Source organism: Drosophila willistoni, chromosome 3R (assembly GCF_018902025.1).
Source record: "Drosophila willistoni isolate 14030-0811.24 chromosome 3R, UCI_dwil_1.1, whole genome shotgun sequence".
Taxonomy (NCBI): domain Eukaryota; kingdom Metazoa; phylum Arthropoda; class Insecta; order Diptera; family Drosophilidae; genus Drosophila; species Drosophila willistoni.
In genome coordinates, this window is record NC_061086.1 from 32,873,984 (window position 1) to 32,893,523 (window position 19,540).

Consider the following 19,540-nt stretch of genomic DNA (forward strand, 5'->3'; position numbering starts at 1 on the left):
ATGAGAATTACATATTTATCTATCATTGAGTTTCGACACTATAAAAGTGGATAACGAATTTACAGAAAAGGCAGATTATACAGATTGAAGTAGAAAATTGTAGAAACTGAATTAATAATGTTCAGTTTAAATTAATGTGGGTAAGAAATTAATCAAAAGAAAATTCAACTTTATAAAAAAATCTCATTTCAAAGATAGCGTCATTTTTGGTTTTTAATTACTAATTTTCAATTTTTTATTTAATTTAGTCTATATATTAATTTGTTGTATTTGAGCCATTTTCATGTTTTTTGTTTACTTAAAGTAAAGGTATAACACAATTTTATTTATTTTTTTCCACTTTTATTTTTGTAATGTCTATGAATTTTTCAATAAACTAATTTATTTACAGTTTTCAATTTTCTTTTGAAATGGTAGAAAAAAACAATGATATCTTTAGTTTTCATTTCGTTTTCTAATAAATAATTTTAAATGTTTTATTATTATATCATTGGTTAGCTTATACCTTTCTTTATATATGTATATATATATATACTATATAGTTCACAACAGATCTAGATAACTAAACACAGAGATTAACTAACATTTGTTTTGTATTTACAGGACTTAATTTAAATATTAACTATAATTAGTTATGATTAAATAGGGGGTTTCTTGTATTCGTGGGTCCTTAGGAATAGGAGGGGGTAGTTTGGGGAAGGGAGGAGGTGCAGTCTAGTAGTTTTCAATCCGAGAAATTCTTCTCGTCTGAGAAGCGCACATGATGCTGCTGCTTGAGACGCTTCGCTGCTGTCGGCGTCGCTTTTAGTTTCACAATTCCGTTGCCGTTTCCGGTTCCGTTGACGTTTCCCTTACCATTTCTGTACGCCTTGCCACTAGCGATTCCATTGGACAATGGCATTGGCAATGGCGTTGGCGACATTGTGGCCGCCGATGTCGCCGATGTGGTTGAGGTGGATGTGGTTGGCGATGATGTTGAGTTGGTCCATTGCTCATCACAGGAGCAATATCCTCTGGCCACATCACCGCCCTCCAGCGCCAAAGCATGCATTTCACGTTTAAATTTGAGCTTCTTTTGTTGCATTTGTCGATGCTGTTGCAGTCGTTGCATTTGCTGTTGCTGCTGCTGTTGCTGCTGCTGTTTGTGGTCATCACTGGCAGTGACTAGTCCAAGTCCAAGTGCAAGTCCAAGTCCATTGAGCTGGCCATCATCATCATCATCATCGTCATCATTATCAGCATCATCAACATCGTTTGCTTCATGATGACCATCAACATCAGGGACCACATCCTGTGGGCGAGATTTTAACGCATAGAACTCATCGGGCGTTTCCGCTCGTAGCGTTTCTATGGAGCTGCAAAGATGAAAAGAAAAAGGTAATCAAGCCTTTGCCTCTAATTTTTTCTTGTCATCTGCTGAAAACTTTAATTAATCAAAAATATATAAATAAAGTAAATTAATGTTTTTTAAGAGTCACAACTTTAAGTTTCATTTTCGTTTCGTTTGATGTAGCCAATTAATTATTTAGTTTTCATTGGAAATATGCCAATTATCACACTGAATTTTAAATTATTGTTGTGATTTATTGCTCGAATTTTGTGATATATGAACTTATATGATTTAATGGTATGACATAATTGATTTGTATCATAAAGTTAAAGTATTAAAGAATTATTTGTTGATTTTCTGATCTCTTACTTTGTCCTTTTTTTTTTTACAACTTTTTCTCTTTGTAACAGTCATGAGGTTTCATAGCTCTTTCAGCATATTCCCAATTCCATTGAATCAAATTTGCTTTCAATTTCATTTTTTGAATCCATCAAAGTTTTTACGATTTATATTTATTCTAGCTCTAAAGCAACAGCACATTTGCCACATTTCAGCTGTCATACTCTTTCTCCCCCACTACAATCCCATTTGCCCACCATTCGGACACTCCTCGCTTCTCCTCCTCGACTCTACTCTTTAGTTTTATAAGAATTTCTTTCTCGCCGTTTCTCGGGTATCTTGGACGTCCTGCAACGCAGCAACTAGCCCCATTTGGTTGGGTTGTGGCAGCAAATACATTCACTTCATTGCGCTCTGTTGGCATTTTCCATTTTTCCATTATGTGTTTAGTGTTTGCAAAATTCAACGGCAGCTGCATTCACTTCAGCTTGGTCCTCCTTATCCTCCTGCAACTGCCTCTTCGCGTCGGTGCTAGATGCGTGCCCATTTTTGCAGTACAGTAAACTTGGTTGGTTGGTTCTCTGCCTCGGTCGTTGCAAGAATTTATGCAAAAGAAAGCGAAAAGTGCAAAGTAAAGTGCAAAATAAGAAAAGAAAAGGCGCCACTGCCGTTGCCTTTTGTTTTTTCAGCGGGACTGAAGGATGATGGGGATTCTGATGCTGCTGCTGCTGCATAGTTGAGCGCACAATTTGGCTCAGATTGTTGAACGAGGCAACGGAAGAGTTACCCCGCCGGTCGGGGGCACCATGCTTAGAGCTTGGCTTAAAGATAGCACAACCAACGGCAGCAGAACAAGAAGATGAGCGAGCTGAGCGAGCAATGCGCGTAATGCAAATCGTGGCTACAATGTGTGCATGGGATGGCGGATAGAATGGGAGGTGATGTTGCATTTGGATGGCCATCCGAGAGCAGTGAATGCAGGAGGTTGAGAAGGGAGGCCATCATTAACGTATTACGCTCATGTTTGTGCAGCCACTTTGCATATCTCTTGTGCAGCCAAAAAGGAGCAAAACGACAGACAGGCAGAGAGACAGACAGACAGAAATACAAAGAAGAAGGGAGCAAGCCAGGGGCAGAGAATGAACATTTAAGTTACTCAAGAAATAATAAACACTACTATTCTCTATACTTTGGTTTGTGCCCCCCTCTCTACAAGTGTTGTAAATTTCGTACGTCTAACAAACAGAATATTTACTCAGACCAAAGGAGGTTCGAGTCGAAAGGGGAAATATATATTTGGTAAGGCCTTCAACTAGCTCTTCTAGTGCTAACTACATCCGATTAAAGCACAAAAGTTGGCAACTAATTCAAATTACTTAAGAAAAGAAATTTTCAAAGCTAATTACTTTGCTGTATGTAGATCATCTTGATCGATTGCGCCAAATAGTAGGCAATGGATATTTATAGTGTGTAATATAAAATGTTTATACTGGGCTTAAACCTTTGGGAAGGATTCTTTAACACAATTTCTTTAATTTATTGTGTTTTTCATTAACAATTTTTCTCTTTTAAGCTGTACTATACATTTTTAAAGCCGTTGGGTTAAAATTTCGATTTGGTATTTCGTTAAATCAAACCAATCACAAAACAAATGTTTGAATTATGAAACATGATAATGTTAATGACAAAGCATCTTGTTTGTCGAGGTAGTGCTTATAATTTGTAAAGTAGATTTTGCTTTTAACATTCGTAGATAACATTTCTTTCTGTAGCATGCCAAGTTCTTGGCCACAATTTCTTGCCGATTGTCAACGGAAGAGAAATAAGTTTTAGCCCGCATGCAATTATATATGTATGTATCTATGTATATATATGCTAATACTCAAATACCTTTTGCTAATCCAACATCTCAGCCATTTCACATAGAAACTTCAAGTCGGCTTCAGAACTTTTCTCGCTAATTACACAACACATTTAACCCACACACCCACACACAGTGAGAGCGAGTTTTCCCATATACAATTTTAACTAAATTACATAAAGTTTTCACCACAATTTCCACACACTCACACACACATACAACTTGCCAACGTTAGCTTCTATGCGTGTAATGTGAAATAAAATAAAATTTTGCAGCTTTGTGTTTGTCATAGACAAAACTGAAGCACACAATTGATGAACATTTGTTTCCATTTGTTTTTTGTTTTGTTCTGTGCCAAAAGTGACAAATGGTAAATGCAATTAATTTAAACTTTAAATTGTTACTATAATTGTTGTGACTTAAGTAGGTACATATATAATTTAGTTTTAGTTAATATTGCAAATCTCTGGCACGGTAGCAGCAGCTTTTAACTTTGGTTAAAGCCATTTTTGTTCAACTTTGTCCTTGGGCTTTTTCTCTTCTTATTTTTTTTTTTGCATACACCATAAAAAAGAGGAAAATACATTTTCACAGTGGATGGAAAAATAAACTTTAACAAAGTGTAAGAAAAAGTCTATGGAATAAAAGCAAAGAGATACAAAACAAAAACAAAGTACAAAAAAGAATGAAAGAATGTAAAATTAATGTTTATTGCCCTTTTAACACATATACACTTTGGCACGCCCACACTTGGCCCACACACACACACAAATACATACATTACATGTATGGATATATAAATATATAAAAGTAAATATGTATGCATGAATATATATGGTTGGAGTATGTAAATTTACATAAAAGTTTGCCACTTGCTGCTACTGCCATTGCCACTGCTGCTACCGCTGCTGCTTCTGCTGCTGTTGAGAAAATTGCATTTTCCATCGCAAAGAAGAGCACAAAATGTTAATCAGCTAAAAGTCAAGGAAGCTGAGGTTGCCACTGCTTGGGGAGATGGGCTATATGGGTTGGTTTCGTCGAGTACCCGTTGGGCATGGGTGTGTGACCAGGTGTAAAATGAAAATGGAAAAGAGAAATGCAAATTTAATTGTATGTACAGGTGAAATAATGGTCTTGCCCCTCTGCCCACACATACACACACACATACAGCACTAAGTGCCTGCATCTGGACAGCCAAAAAGTAGATGATAATATGATACTTATTTTCGGAAAAAACGCCACGGGGGAATTGGCATCAAAAAATACGCATTGCATCTTAAATGAGTTCAATTTGCCGAAAATTTTTGGAACACAAATGAATTAAATTAGGGAGAAGAGTAAGTGGGGAAATTTAAATTCTTAAAGCACAGAAATTATAAGACTCAGGAGGCTAGCTTCTTGGTAAATGAGAAATTACAATTGGCTTGGCCAGATTCAACTAATTTGTTTTAATAAAAATTAAAAAGAACACAGAAATCCTTTTTCATAATTTCGATTGAAAAATTGAATCTAATTTAATATTAATAACTTTAGTAACTAATTAACAATGAATTCACTTCAGCAACTTTTGCTGATTTGATTAAAAAAATGACATTTTCTTAAAGATTTAATGGGGTGAAGGGTTTTTTTACTTTACATCTAAATCTATAGTATAAAGCTGTATTTAACTTGTCCGTGACTTCATCTGCGTTTGCTGGCCCAGGTGGAAAAGGAGTGGAAGAGTGACAGTAACCGGGAGAATTGTCACATTTTTCCATGTCAGTGGCTGGGAGTTGCTGTTGGCTTTTGGTTTCGTTTTATATATTTTATTTTATTCGCTTTTTTTTATCAAATAAAGAGCACATTTCGTCGTTTTCTTTCTTTTTTTTTTTTGCTGCCGCATGTTTGACATGCCGTTTGTTATTTTTGATCAGACCTTTGGCCATATATTTTATACTGGTTTTTTTTTGTTGGCTGTTCGCCGACGACCTTTGCCGAAAGGGTTCAACATTTTTGTCATGTTTGTTTGGCATACAAACTATGCGAGAATGTATTTATACCTACATATATATACATATATGTACATATGTGTGGGCATAAAATAAATTTATAACCTGAATAAAAATGCCTTTTGGTGTTTTGACTTTAAATTAGCCAGAGAAAATACATTTACATTTGAGTTTTCTATTAAATTGTGTTAGTAAGTTTTAGAAATTGAATTTTATTTAGATAAAAATGGGAACTTATGCTTATTATTTAACTGAAGCCCTGAAGAAATTGGATCCACCAACCGATTGGTCAGATATTGTGGAATATGTATTAAATGCAACCAATTGCTGTTGGCGTTATAAACATTGTACTAAGCAATTGCATAAGGCTTTGGTGGTGGGTCTACGATTTGGTATTATCAAGGAAATTAATGAGAAATATTATCTCTATGAATATGCACAAGTTGATAAAAATGGCAAAATGACTTATGAACTTAATGAGAATCCTTTAAGTCCTGGTTACCAAAAAGCAGACGAATCTGAAGAATCAGAATCTAACCTAAGCAGCACTAGTAGTGATCAAAGCATATGTAAAATAAGGAACTAGAGAAAGGAAAAAATCGAAGGAAAGCTATGACCAAAAGAAGCAAATCCAAATAGTTCAATAGTTTTCATTGTAGCATAAAAATTGACAAATTGTAGTTTGTGGCAAAATATATAAACATATATACATAGATATTTGACATATTTGACTTACCCCGTTGATGACTATAAGTCCAACTCAAAGACCGATACCTATCAGACGCGCATCTCATCGATTGCTGCCTGTGGCACTTGCTGCTGCTGATGTTGCTGCTGTTGTTGCTGCTGCTGCTGCTGTTGTTGCTGTTGTTGTTGGCCAATACCCATGGCTGTATTCATGCCTAGACTCTCACCGTGGGCATGGCCATGAGCATGAGTATGAGAATGATGTCCACCCTTTGATGAACTGGGCGCTGAGCTAACTCCACTGCTGCTGCTGCCACCCGATGGAGTTTGATCGAGTAGCATTTGGCCCCCGCCGCCAACACTCACACCCATGGCAATTGCGGAATTAGTGCTGCTATTTGTTGTTGTCGATGAGGCAGTGCGTAGTGGTGGGCGTGGCCCGCGTATATGATGCGAAAGAACTGAGCCATTTGCTTGATGTTTGTTCGATTGTTGTTGATATTGCTGGAGTTCTGAAAAGAGGAGGCCAGATATGCGAGTGTGAGCTAAGCTACTTAACATTTATGCATATGTCGGCATATTATTCAGCCAAACAGCAACAACAAAAGTCAATTTGTAAACAACAATGTCAACCATTAAATGCACATATCGTCGTGTCACCATCATCATTATTATTATTATCATCATCACTATCATCATACGCCCAGTTGGTTGCACTTTTCATTGTGGCAAACCCCTACTTCTCTCCACCTACTCTTCTCTTGGCTGTTCGAATGTAGAATGTTATTGGCGCGACTAATATTTAGATATGTTTTTTCCCACTCTTTTTCCAGCCTGGGACCCACTTCGGCTATCCCCATTTCTTTTTTTTTGGGGTGTAGAGGGTTGGGAATCTATGTACAATAATTTGTTTGCCTTGGGGCTCTGTGTGTACATTGAGCCGCATTTATTGGCGCATTTAGAATAGAAAAGAAATAGCTGACAATATGAGCTTGTAAAATGAGCAATATGCATGTGTAAATAATGAAGATGTCTGTAAAACAGGAAGAGCAATAACGATTTAAGTTATGGCAAAGACGTTACATATAATAATTTGCTTTTTTCCTTTTAGTGTCTTCAGCATTGTGTACCTTAGTTTTTTTATAAATTTTTTGTAATAAGTAAATAACTTCTTCAAAATGTCTTCTAACTTTAAGTACATTTTAACTGATTTCCACAACGCGCCACAATGGTATTTTCTCAAAGTGTAGGAAAGGAAAGCATATAAAGTCCTTTTTAAATCCTTTAGTTTGCTTTCTTTTATTATATAGCTAGACTAATTAGAGACTTAAGGCAAAGGCTCAAACAAACTGAACTTGGTATTAGGCGAAATTGTCGAAAGATCATGATGATGATGAGAAGGAGAAGGTAAAGGAGAAGGCAACGAGGGGTCTCAACAGTTTTTGCCTTTTAGTTTTTATGTTATGAGCGCTAGTCTTGAATGACTTTGCTTGGAGTACACCCTAGAGCATGATATATACACATATATATATAGTGAAAGTGAGTAAAAGAGAGTAAGCAGTAAAAGTCAATGCTAGGAATTATGGCCTACAGCCTGCACAACTTAAGAGATGACCACAAACAGACCCACACGAATACACACACAAACGTATAGAAAGCCAAATGTACAAACTCAAAGGCTAAAAGATCAAAGTAGTCCTGGGCTTAAGTGACTAAATAAAGCAGCATTTTACCTTTACACAAAATGCATAATAAAATAGCCAAAAACCGAGCAATTTCCCAAAGGACATGTCGAATGAAAAGGTAGAACGGCGCAGGTTAAATGAGGCGCAGGGTCACTTATGAATATAAAATTAACAACGATGCGTATGCGTAATTCGAAATGAGACCTACCGCCACATTGGGCCACTTTTGGTATGGTATGCAATAAATTTTCAATTTCCATAGACAGCGTTTTTTTCTTCTTCCTGCTACTGGTTGCAATCCGCAGCGAAGCAAATCTAATTTATATGCACATTACAATGCATAATGCCAAATGGAAAATATTACCTACATACTTTCCAACGAAAAATGTTATATACATAGAAACATTTGCTATTTCTCTTCATTTAGAGCGGATGTTGGATTAGTATGAAATGACAAGAACGGAAATGGCTAACAATAACGCAATGTCCACTTGACTCTTGCAAAACGGAAGAGTGTCAATTGGGGCGGGTCGGTCGCTCGCTGGAAATGTACACGCTTGTTGCATTAATGAGCCATGCCCAATTGGTCACACACGAATTTATAGCTACCGCTTTTCCTGCTCTGTGTCCCTCTTCTGCCAGTTTTTGGTCTCAGTTGACAGTTATTGGACAGCACAAAAGAAAAAAATGTTATGGCATGGGTGGGTTAGCCGCCATGCCATGCACTGGCTACTAGTTAGTTAGTTGATGCAATTTATGGCCCTGAGATAGCTGGATAGACGTTGTTTTGTAGCAGCTGCAGTTAATGAATGCAATTGTGCAAAGGCAAAGCATGTTTGCCCGCTCATTGTAATGGAGTGAGCGTGACTCGCCTTTAGCTGCCATTTGAGAGGATTTTGTGATTGAGATAGAACGAAGATATGCATAAGTAGCAAAAAAAGGAACTTTGACTAATGGAAAAATTAAAGATCGAATAGGAAGTAGACATTTAAATGGTTTGGTTGCAAATCGAAACTGTGATACATAATGTAAACAATTTATGTATGTGAGTTATTTAGGAGATTATCTTTTTCATCTGTAATGGAAGTCTTTGTGAATAATTTTGCTCACTTGACATTTTGATTACCAGAATTTACACCGATTTCTCTCTACCACAAGAACCGAAGTGGAAATCAAAGTCGAAACTCTCTGCAGCTTGACAAATGTATAAATAAAATACATTCATTTAGACCCCGCCCCTACTTCTTACATCAATGCTGGCCAGGATACCCCTTAAATGGCTTTCAAATTAGCAAAAGCTTAACCCAAACTGCCAAATGCGATTGCAACAACAAGGCATGCCAAAAACACAAATGACTTTTGTGTTCGTGTTCGAGATTAGCATACAATTTAAAGCATTTCAATCAAACATAAATCACTCGACCAACAACACAAAACAGAGCGAAGCTGACCTCTTGAACTGAGCCAAACCGATTACAAGTTGAGCACAAAATTGTGCGTACTAAATCAGGCAGAGAGCATAAGAGAAAAGAGTGGTTAGAGGGGAGAGGGTAGAGGGTAGAGGTGGAGGCAAAAGACAAGCGAAAAAAGGTAAAAGCCAGAAGGAAAAGCTGAAGAAGCAACAGTATAGAAAATCTATTTTTCAAAGTGAAATGGAAAATTTATGTGCTTCTATTTAGCATTTTTTGAGATTTGAAAAAGTTTGCTATATGCTGGGTGGTGTATTGGTGTGTGTTTGTGTCTGTGCGCTCGTGTGTCTGCATGCTTTTCGCACGAACGAGCAAAAAATTAAGTATACGCCATGTGAGCGTAACTAAATAGGGGAAAACGAATCTCAGCAAGAAGTAGAAATGGAAGTGCAATTAAATTGGATTTATGGCGCGCATGATTGCAAAATGAAGTTAATGTGCATACAAATACAATCGGTGAAAAGGCAAAAGGGAACGTTGAAGAAAAATGATTCTCCTCAATGTTGCTTCTTTCGTGAGGAGTTTTCTTTTCGTTTGTAGCGGAAATCGTACCTTGTTTGTCATGTCATCAATAAACGACGACGAATCAAGCCGAGCGCAAACAGCAAGCGGCAACAGTAAATTGAATGAGCATATTAAAAAAAAAAAAAAGGGAAAGTAATATACGTACAAGGAAATGCCAAGGAAATGGAAATGGAAGTCGTCATGGCCGAAACAGAAACATACTTGTAACAGAAAAACTCTTCTCTCAAGTAGTAGTAAAATAAGTAAGCAAAAAGAAGTAGCAAGCGAAATGAGCAACGAAGCGCATCAATGAAATATTTATGAGTCCTACCATGTAGATTTATGTTTCTTGCCTGAGGAAAGAACTGCAAAATTTATTAACTCAATGTTTGTTTGCCTCACAACTTTTCCTTTTGGATTGTGTTAAAGTTTTCATCTACTCAATAGTTTTAGATAGTATATATATTTACTGGCATGTATAACTTTTTATATTTCAAGAAAGTGAAAAGAAAAAATTCTACCCAATTGATTGATGACATCCATGTTGTTAAGTAATTTCGAAGTTGGTAAAATCAATTTTCTCCAAGAACTGATGAAATATTTAATAGTAAATTTCTTTTTACTTTTACGCTTACTTATTATTTTCATTATTGATGCGTTTCAAAGAAAAATTTAACAAACCTAGTTCAAGTTGAGATCAATTATATTTAAGATTGCTTAGATAAATCGATCCAATTAGGTTGTTTTTGATTTATATACATAGATACACATTTACGTATACACATTGCTAGAAATATTTTTTGCATGTGGAATGCCATTTCATCAGTATTGTGGCAAAGTCTAAGGAGCTTATAAATAAATAAAACAATATAAGCTTAGTTTTGGTGAACTTTTAGATTTTTTTTTTGCAGATGCTGGCTTTATACGGAATTCTCGGATACTTTCCTGAATGGTGACCTTTGCAGCCTGCAAACTTGACAAAGTTTCAGTAACTGCCAGTAACTTCTATTCATCTAACTCTGCCTTCTAGTCAATAAAATAATATTGTCTTATCTAACTATGTGCGCAATGCACAATAGAAAAGCAAGAGACATACAAAGAGAGAGGAGGTGAGTCAACGAGAGAAAAGGAGAGAGTTAGAGTATAGGATAGGATAGAAAAGAAAGAGACATGGCAAAAATAAAGTACTCCAACTATTTTCTGTGACATTTGTATGCCCGCAGTTTGATGATGATGTGTGTCTATGTGTGTGTGAGTGTGTATGGGAAAGGGGGAAAAAAATAATAAAACTAAAGAAAAAGCGAAACACAACATTACACACGCATAACCACATTCCATGGGATCGATGGGGGCCCTGTATATATGTACATATGTATATATGTATAACGACTGGGCTTGTGAGGCTGGCAGGCAAACACTCATGCAGGGAGGCAGTCAGACAGGCAGGACATAAACATGACCAGCAAATGGTGCTGGAGATGCTGGCTCACAAATAGATTTTCCATCATTTTTTGTCATTTTCTCTGGCGTACACACGGCGTATGTGTGATAAACACTTTTTCTGCGCTTTCTACCAACAATTTCATTTTTTCTACTTATTTTTTCTTTTTTTCTCTTTTTTTTTGTCTTTGCTGCTGTCTGTTGAAATTTCAATAATAACATTTGTATGAAGCTGTTTATGTTACTCGGTGCTGTTTGGTTTTTGCGGTTGCCTTCTGACGTTGACAATGTGGATGACAATCATGTCACGTCATGGTCATGGTGGTGTCTCCTGCTGCTCGTCCTGCTCTTGTACTTATTGCTGTCGTTGGAGGCTTAACAGTTGAGTTGACTGAAGTCGAGTCGCGTTTGCCTTTTTGTTTTCTTCTTTTTTTCGGCCAGACTTAAATTTCGTATATACCTACATACATACATAAACACATGCCTATATAGATCTACATACATATATGTACGTATCTATATAAATGTATGTTATTCTTTTTCTTTCTACCGCTTGCCACATGTCAGCAAAAAATCGTTCACGCTTCATTGTTTTCGCTCACAATTTTGGGAGTTTCTTTTTTTGTTGTTGTTTTTGTTGGAAGTTTTTTGTTTTGTTTCGTTGCTTCTTTTGAAATTGTGAATAAATTGAAAAAAGAAATATGAAATAACCTTACTTTGAGTGCTTAACATGAGCTCAACAAAAATGCAAAATGATTAAGGCATAAAACACAACACAAAAACAAGTAAGACAAAAAAAAAATAGCTGAATCAGGTTTATCTCCTTTTCTTTTCGATTCATTCTATCGATTGCCAAAGCTTAGTTTTAAGTCTCTAATCAAATTTTTGGCAAAAAAAGGGAAAAGTTTCCATCATAATGCCCTAAAAAGTAGGCAATGATTTTGTCCTCTTCTCTTTTTCTCTTCCAAAATGCCTGTAAATTGAACTGCTGTGTGTGCTTCTTTATTTATGGGAACGTATATGTAAGTGTGTGAAGTGTGAGCAAAGCTTTTGTAATATGATTTAATGGGGTTTCTTATGCAAAGGTATTTTGTATATGTATACAAGGCGTTTTTCAATTTTTTCTTTTCAATCGTTAAGAAAATATTTTCGACTTTTGTCAAGCTGTGTTAAAGAGATGATGAGTAGTTATAAAAAGAAACATATTTCTCAATTTGAATTTAGAAACAATAATTAAAACGACTTGATTTCATAATTGGACATATTTTCTATAGACAATTTTAGCAACATTAAGTAATATTCTTTGTGCCAAACCCACATAACAAAATTATCCCTTTTGAATGTTGTCGATAAACCATTTCTCATCTTGACACTACCAAGAGCCATTCAATGTCACTACACAAAAGAAGAAGTTAACCATATTTCTCTTTTTAGCCACTTGAGCAGGTTTATGCACTTCTCTCTATATTTGTCAGCTCTAATTGCTGTTCAATATGCGAAAATTGGACAAAAATTTGATAGAAAATTGGGGTAAAGAGAGAGAAAACCGAAATACGAAAGCTGATTTGCATAGAATATAATGATGATGATGATGATTATGATGTTTATAATGTATTTTCATTGAATTTTTACGCTTGCTACTCAACGGAAGGAAAGAAAATTCTTTTCTTTTTTCTGTATTGGTTAAGTGTTTGTATGAGGGTAGATTGTGGGCGTGTTCCTCCACGCCTTACCATTATGGGTGGATGTCGGCTATCCGTCCGTTTGTTCATTCGTTCGTTTTGTATTTTCGACGTAGTCAGGTGGCAATGTTGTCGGAAGTGGCGAGTGTTTTCCTTTGTTGGAGATTTTTGAGAGCTCCTTCTCTTGAAATTATTTATAATTATTGCGAATTTTCATATAATTATGCGTGGGCGCATATTTTCTGGATTTTCTTTTCTCCCGTTTTTTGGTTTTTTGTTTTCGGCTCTTTGTTGTTGTGTTATTTATTTAAGCAACAACAGCAGATGACTATAAATATTAAAGTCAAGTGTAGTTTGTGCCTACAGTGCGAATCCCTGCGTAATTATGTAAATTCTGATAATTTTTCTCACTTAATTTTAACATTTTCCTGGCAGCACTTGAAATCCTTGAGCTTAAGCGACTTATTTAAAAGCTTTATTTAAAAAGATAGTTAAGTGCCACACTTATTAATTAGAGTTTAGATGATTTATTGACAGGGCAACAAACTGCAGGGTATTCCTTATTGTAACGTCGCCTAAATATACAAATACATAACTTTCCTGCATAATCATCATCCCAAAAAAATAAAATGTTTTAGCAAACGAATAGAAAAACCTTCAGCATTTAGCCGAAACCTTAGCGTGAAAATTGAAATGGTGTGGCAGGGGCAAAAACACGTGTTTCTAAGACACAATTTAAGGATACATTTCCACTTGGCTGAAGTTTGATGAATTTTTAACATTTGACCAGCATTTCGATTTTTCCTGCAATCTCTTTTGCTTTTTCCTTACGTCTCCCACAATTTATTTGAGTTTTTTTGCCTTTTTCCTCAATGCCTGATGAGCTGTTAAATGTCGAATGGGTATTAACATCTTTTGTGTATCTCTTGTGGGTAAATAAATGAAGCCCAAAAGTTTGTAACATTGACAGTTCAAAAGGTTGTAACATTAACATCTGGAACATTCGAAAATCAGGCCAGCATTTTTATATATGTCCAAATATGTAAGTTTAAAATTAATTTTATCACTGCTAAATTTGAGATCCACTAGCCATTTGCCTTGTAAAACATTATTGAAAAACAAATTAAATACTAGACAAATAGAACTAAGAAACTAAATTAAATTTCACTAAACTTGTTAGCCGCTAATCATAGCGATTGGGTTGCATTCTCCACAAATTCAACAGATAAAGGCAATAAAGTCTTAAAAAATGCCACAGCTATCTTGTTTCTGTGGGTTTCTATAGTTTATTGACTGATTTGTTTCCTTTTTTTTATTTTGCACGCAATGAAATCATTATGGCCACTTCACGAAATTGTGTCTAGAGATGGAAGGAATTGAGTAAGAGAGAGAAAGTGGGTCGAAGAGAGCGCAATTTTCTATACAATATTTGTTTGATTGCATTTCCAAGTTGGCTGTCACTCCTTCTACTTTATTTTGTTTTGCTAGTCACGATATGATTTTTATGATAAGATTTTCAATTTGAAACGGCAGACAAACTACCTTCAATATAAACTGTATATATACATATGTATGTATAGGTATATGTATGGAAAAAAGGAATACTAAAAAACTAGCTATATTCAAGTTATTACGCTTACCGCATAAAAACAATAAAAATGGCATAAAATTGTTGTTAGTTTAATGCCAGCCAAAGCACTTGCATAATAAAATGAAAACATTAACTTTGAGTGGGGAAATGGTTGAAATTGGGGATTGGATTTGGAGTTGGGTGTCTTTTTTTGTTTTCTCTGGTCTTTTTTTGGGGGAAATTATGTTAGGGTAAGGACCCCTGTTGTTGACATTTTGTGTTCATAAATATAATTTTAGAAATTGTATGGCAGGTGAGGGCTGACAAAAAGGAACAAAATATCAATTGTTTTTCGTTTCATTTTTTGTTTTGTTTTGAGAGTCAAACAATAAACAGATAAGCTAAACAAGTGGAAAATTGACAGAGTCTTTTTTTATAGAAATATGTGGGCGATGGGCATACTTTGTATACTTTTTGTTTCTATTTAATCAAATTATCAACAATAAAAACCAGAAATATTTGAAAATTTAATGGTAGAATGAATGTGCTAACGTCTGTAGTCTGTAACTGACAGAAATCGTATTGATTTTAAAATATTAATAGATAAACTGTGAAATATTTACGTTTTTGAAGGTCTTAATGGGGCCATTTTTGAATATACTTTAAGTATTTTATTTTGTGGTCATTTTAAGGGTCTTGAAGTTTTACCCAAGTTGTTGGCTCAGTTGCTTGAAAGAAAAAATTGCACGATTTTCTAAGCTTTTCTTTGTTTTTCTTTCTTTGTTATACTCTATAGGTCTACTTAAAGAAGAAGTAAAATATTTATTTAGGCTCAATCTCAGAAGAAAGGCTATCTAAAACTGAATTTTCAATTTAAACGAAATCATAAAACACTCGTTAAAAATGTCAGTACAGATCTAAAAGAGAGTGAGAGAGGATGGAGAAGAGTAAGAGAAAGGAAAAAATGAGTAAAACATACTTCATAATGAAATGAAATCTTATCATACTTCAATTTGATTGCTACCTTGCCACAATATTGTTTCCTTTTCAACATATGTACATATTTGCTTTTATTTTTTCAATTTTACTTTTCACTTTTTCATATTGCTTTATTTTTTATTTTTCTGGTGGGCGAGGCGAAGTGAAAGTCAAGAGAGAAGAAGAAAACCCATTTTGCAATTGAATTGCAATTGCAATTGGAATTTTCCTCAATTTCGTAAATTTTTTTTTGTTCACTTTATCGTTTGGAATTTAAGAATTTTATTCGCTTTAAGGGGAAAATGTTCGCTCACCTGTCGTTGGATTGTGTCGTCCCGCCAAACTGAGATTACGTGGCAGGGTCATGCAAGCATCAGAGTTGCCTCCGTTAGAGCCAGCAACGCCTCCACCATTCAAGCCGCCCACTGGAGTGCTGGTGAGCAGAACATTGCCGCGACTATCCACGAGGGCTGTGCCGCCGCCAGCCAGATTCAAGGCGGCTGTATTTCGTGCATAATTTAAAGTGGCCGCATGATGAAGTGTACCCGACTTGGGTAACGTCATCATGCCAGGATTGTAGCTAACGGTATTGCCGGAAACAACAACAGAGGCTCCAGAATTTGAGGACGAAACACCACTGGCACTAACGCCTCCGCCGCCGTTACCACCGTTTGGGCCACGTCCAAAGGTTTGCGTGCCGACACCTCCTCCACCTGCTGTTGTCCCACCACTTGGTCCCTTGATTTGCATATGCTCGCGTTGTTGTTGTTGCTGCTGCTGCTGCTGTTGTTGCTTGGAGCTGGTGCTATAGGTGACATTTCCCATACCATCTGTGGTCACCTTAGAGCCCTCAATTACCCCATTGTTACCAACTGAAGCCACATTCGCTCCGCATATATGAGGCGGCGGTGGCTTCACTTCATTGGCCGCTGCGGCAGCCGCTGCTGCTGCTGCCTGCAATAACATGGCCGCCTGCTGCCCAGCCTGATCTTGATGACTCTCCACATCGACAATCACATTTGCCGTACTTTGCGAGTGTCCCATGTGATAGTGGGCGTGTTTTATCGGCTCGGGTGGATATGGACCAGGTTGATGCATACTTCGTTGCTGATATTGCTTTTGTAAGGTCTTCACTTCCAGCCGCGTCTTGTCACGTTGATAATAGACACCGGCAAAGATCAATACATTTAGTATAAGCAGGCTGCAGCCAATGGCAATGGTCACGCTTAATGCTGTCGAATAAGCCGCATAACCAGCTGCCTCAAAACCGGATGCCAGGGTATCTGATGATGCATTTGCCAGGGTTGTGGGTGCAAAGACACCGCCATTGGTGTAATTCCCCCCTATGGGTATGCAGGTGGTGTACATGTTGTTTGGCTCCACTGTAGTCACTGAAAAACAAACACACAAAGATGCATATTAATGTCAAATTCTCCATTACTCATACGGAAAGTATCACAAATTAAAACTCTTGGTTTGAAATTCAAATCTTGTTACTCCATTACGTACAGTGAAAACGCTGCAAAGTATCACTAATCAAAACTCCTGGTTTGAAATTCTAATCTTGTGTATTATATGAGATTTATTTAGCTTTCATCCTGTCCATCATATCATCCAAATGATTTCCATTTCAAGTAACTCTGAATGTAGCTCAACCTGCCATAGACTAAATACCTACATTTGATTACCTTTTTGCTAGCCAAGTAAATAAATGGAAAATGAGCGAGCATGAAACGCGAACAAGTCGGCAGGAGAACAAGAAGCAAGAAGTTTACTCCCTTGAATGTATACTTTGGTCTGTGTGTGTGTGTGTGTTGTATTTGTCATTGTGCCTTCAAGTGGCTTGGCATTGCTTTTGTTATAGTCTTTGCCTCTCTTTACTTTTCCTCTTCTCTTTTCTTATACACCCATCTTTTACCTTGTCTGTGCCTCAAGTGCTTCCTACTTTCCACATTGTTTTATTGTATATGTATATAAGAAGAATGGGTGTATCTATCTATGTGTGTGTGTGTGTGTGTGTGTGTGTGCGCAGGCTTTGTCTGTAAAGTTTTGCTTTTCAATTTTCTGCATATCAAACAATTTTTGGCAGTCGAGTTCATATCGTTTCTTAGGCTCAAGACGATTAAAGACTTTTCTGCACGTATTTTGCATAAATATTTAGACAATAATCAGGACTAAAGACAAGGAGAAACTTGTTTTCAATTCCATAGAATTCGTGTGAGAATATAAACAGCTGGCAAGTGGCTGGCTTCAGTCAATTCAATCTATGAGAATGCTAATATTGATGACGAGTGAGAGCAAAAAAATAAATAAAATAAATATATCTCTGCTCTAGCGGTTTTTCAATTTGCATCTAAGTGTGCAATTTATTTTGATGCCGATTCGTTTGGAACACAAGGTGAAAAATATTGCCATGCTAAAGCAATTATTGGTTTAATTTGTAATATTTAATAAAACTCGTTCACATGAATCATCATCATTTTTCCTCCCCTTTATCTGATTTTCCTTAGTTCTTGCCATTTTCCCCATACTCAATTCAAGAAACTCTTAACCTCTCACTTGGCTCTCACTTAAGTGACGCAAGTACTTTATGGTCCCCTGCTATGTTTAAATACGTTTTTTCTCAACTTATTCCCCGTTCTCTGCCTCTATGACCCTCTTGGCTGTTGCTTTAATTGCATAATCAGTGAAATTGGCAACCCTTCATCCTTATCCCCATTCCCCCTCGCATATGCTCAATTGTGACCATTATAAAATGCCTAAGCTTTTTATCATTACGCTCCATTTTGCATTTTATTTTCAAGTCCAAAAATACCTAGAATTTTCCTCTTTTAATTCGTTCTTCTTTCTTTTGCTCGTTTTTATTTTACGGCCCGCATGCGTTCAAGGACCCTTGGATAATTATGTTACAAGGACACATGGCCTGCCAGATACTTGAGCTTGAGACAGAAACAGATGAGAGTAACTGAGAGAAGAGAGCAAAAGCAGCAGAAAGAAAGATAGGGGAAATGCTTAATGTGCCTTTAATTAGTGGAAATGACAAATACAAAAAAGCTTAAAAAACCCTCCTAACCATAAAATCAAAAATGGGACCAAAAATGTTTTGCTATGACTGTAAAATGACCTTGCATAAATTAGTTTGGTATTAAAACAGTCTAAGAGAGCCCAGATGAGTTGAATGACAAAAATTTCCAAATATTTTTCATCAAGGCACAGAACGAATTAAAGTCACAGCTGAGACAGCAATTTTTTTTTTTGTTTAAATCTTCCAACTCACATGTTGCAATTTCTGTATCTCGTTCTTTTGTTGGGTAAGTAACTCAACCAAAGCCGACTTATACTTTATATTTTTCATTTTCATCTTTTTTCACTCTCTCGGTTTTTCTTTGTGTTGTTTCACTGGAATTTAGGCCAGGCAACGTAAACGTAACTGTGTGCCATGAAGGCATATATGTTCCACTCCTCTTCATGTTGGTTAAAGGTTACAGGTTGAATACAGTGAGAGCTTATCTTACGTAAGTCTTAAACAGGAAAATAAAAATTTGATTTTTTATCCTACTTGGAAATTGTAATCAAATTAAATCTGACCAAGTGTTGAAGAATTTAAGGAAGTATTCTGAATAGTATCATGAAAGAGAAAGTTATAAATCTTAAACTATTTGAAAAGTTCATTTAAGATTTCTCTCCTGTAATCATAGTTTTTTGTTGTCTTTATTTTTGGTGTATTAAATATTTGGAAGAATTCGATTATAAAATAGAACGAGCTTAAATTTGAACTTTTTAGCATCTTTGGCTCAGAACCAATGCTTTTGGCCAGAATTCAAAAAGCACTATCATTCAAGACTGGCGACTTGAGGTCGCTGATGTTTCGGCTCAACCACAACAGAGGTAGTCGCATTAGATATCAGACAGTAGACAACAGACACAACATAACACAAAATGTTCATTTCAATTAGTGTGGCAGAATTTGAAATGCTGCAAAACTAAATCCTGGCCATCAAAACAAG

General features: G+C 36.2%; 2 protein-coding genes across 2 annotated transcripts in view; both read right to left on the bottom strand.

Annotated features, from left to right (window-relative positions):
- Positions 1–499: 499 nt before the first annotated feature.
- On the bottom strand, positions 500–2,093 carry LOC124460673. Its single transcript, XM_047012010.1, has 2 exons — positions 1,927–2,093; positions 500–1,355 (listed from the first exon to the last, which is right to left on the bottom strand). The coding sequence occupies exons 1-2, from the start codon at positions 2,091–2,093 to the stop codon at positions 725–727; spliced, it is 798 nt and encodes a 265-aa protein (XP_046867966.1). The 3' UTR covers positions 500–724.
- Positions 1,296–19,540, bottom strand: part of LOC6649667 (neuroligin 4-like) — a 38,755-nt gene continuing 20,510 nt past the window's right edge. Inside the window, exons 10-12 of the mRNA XM_002072302.4 lie at positions 15,848–16,924; positions 6,255–6,717; positions 1,296–1,355 (exon numbers count right to left, since the gene is read on the bottom strand). Of these exons, the coding sequence (XP_002072338.2) occupies positions 6,296–6,717; positions 15,848–16,924 (1,499 nt within the window). The 3' untranslated portion in view covers positions 1,296–1,355; positions 6,255–6,295. The remainder of the gene's footprint in view (positions 1,356–6,254; positions 6,718–15,847; positions 16,925–19,540) is intronic.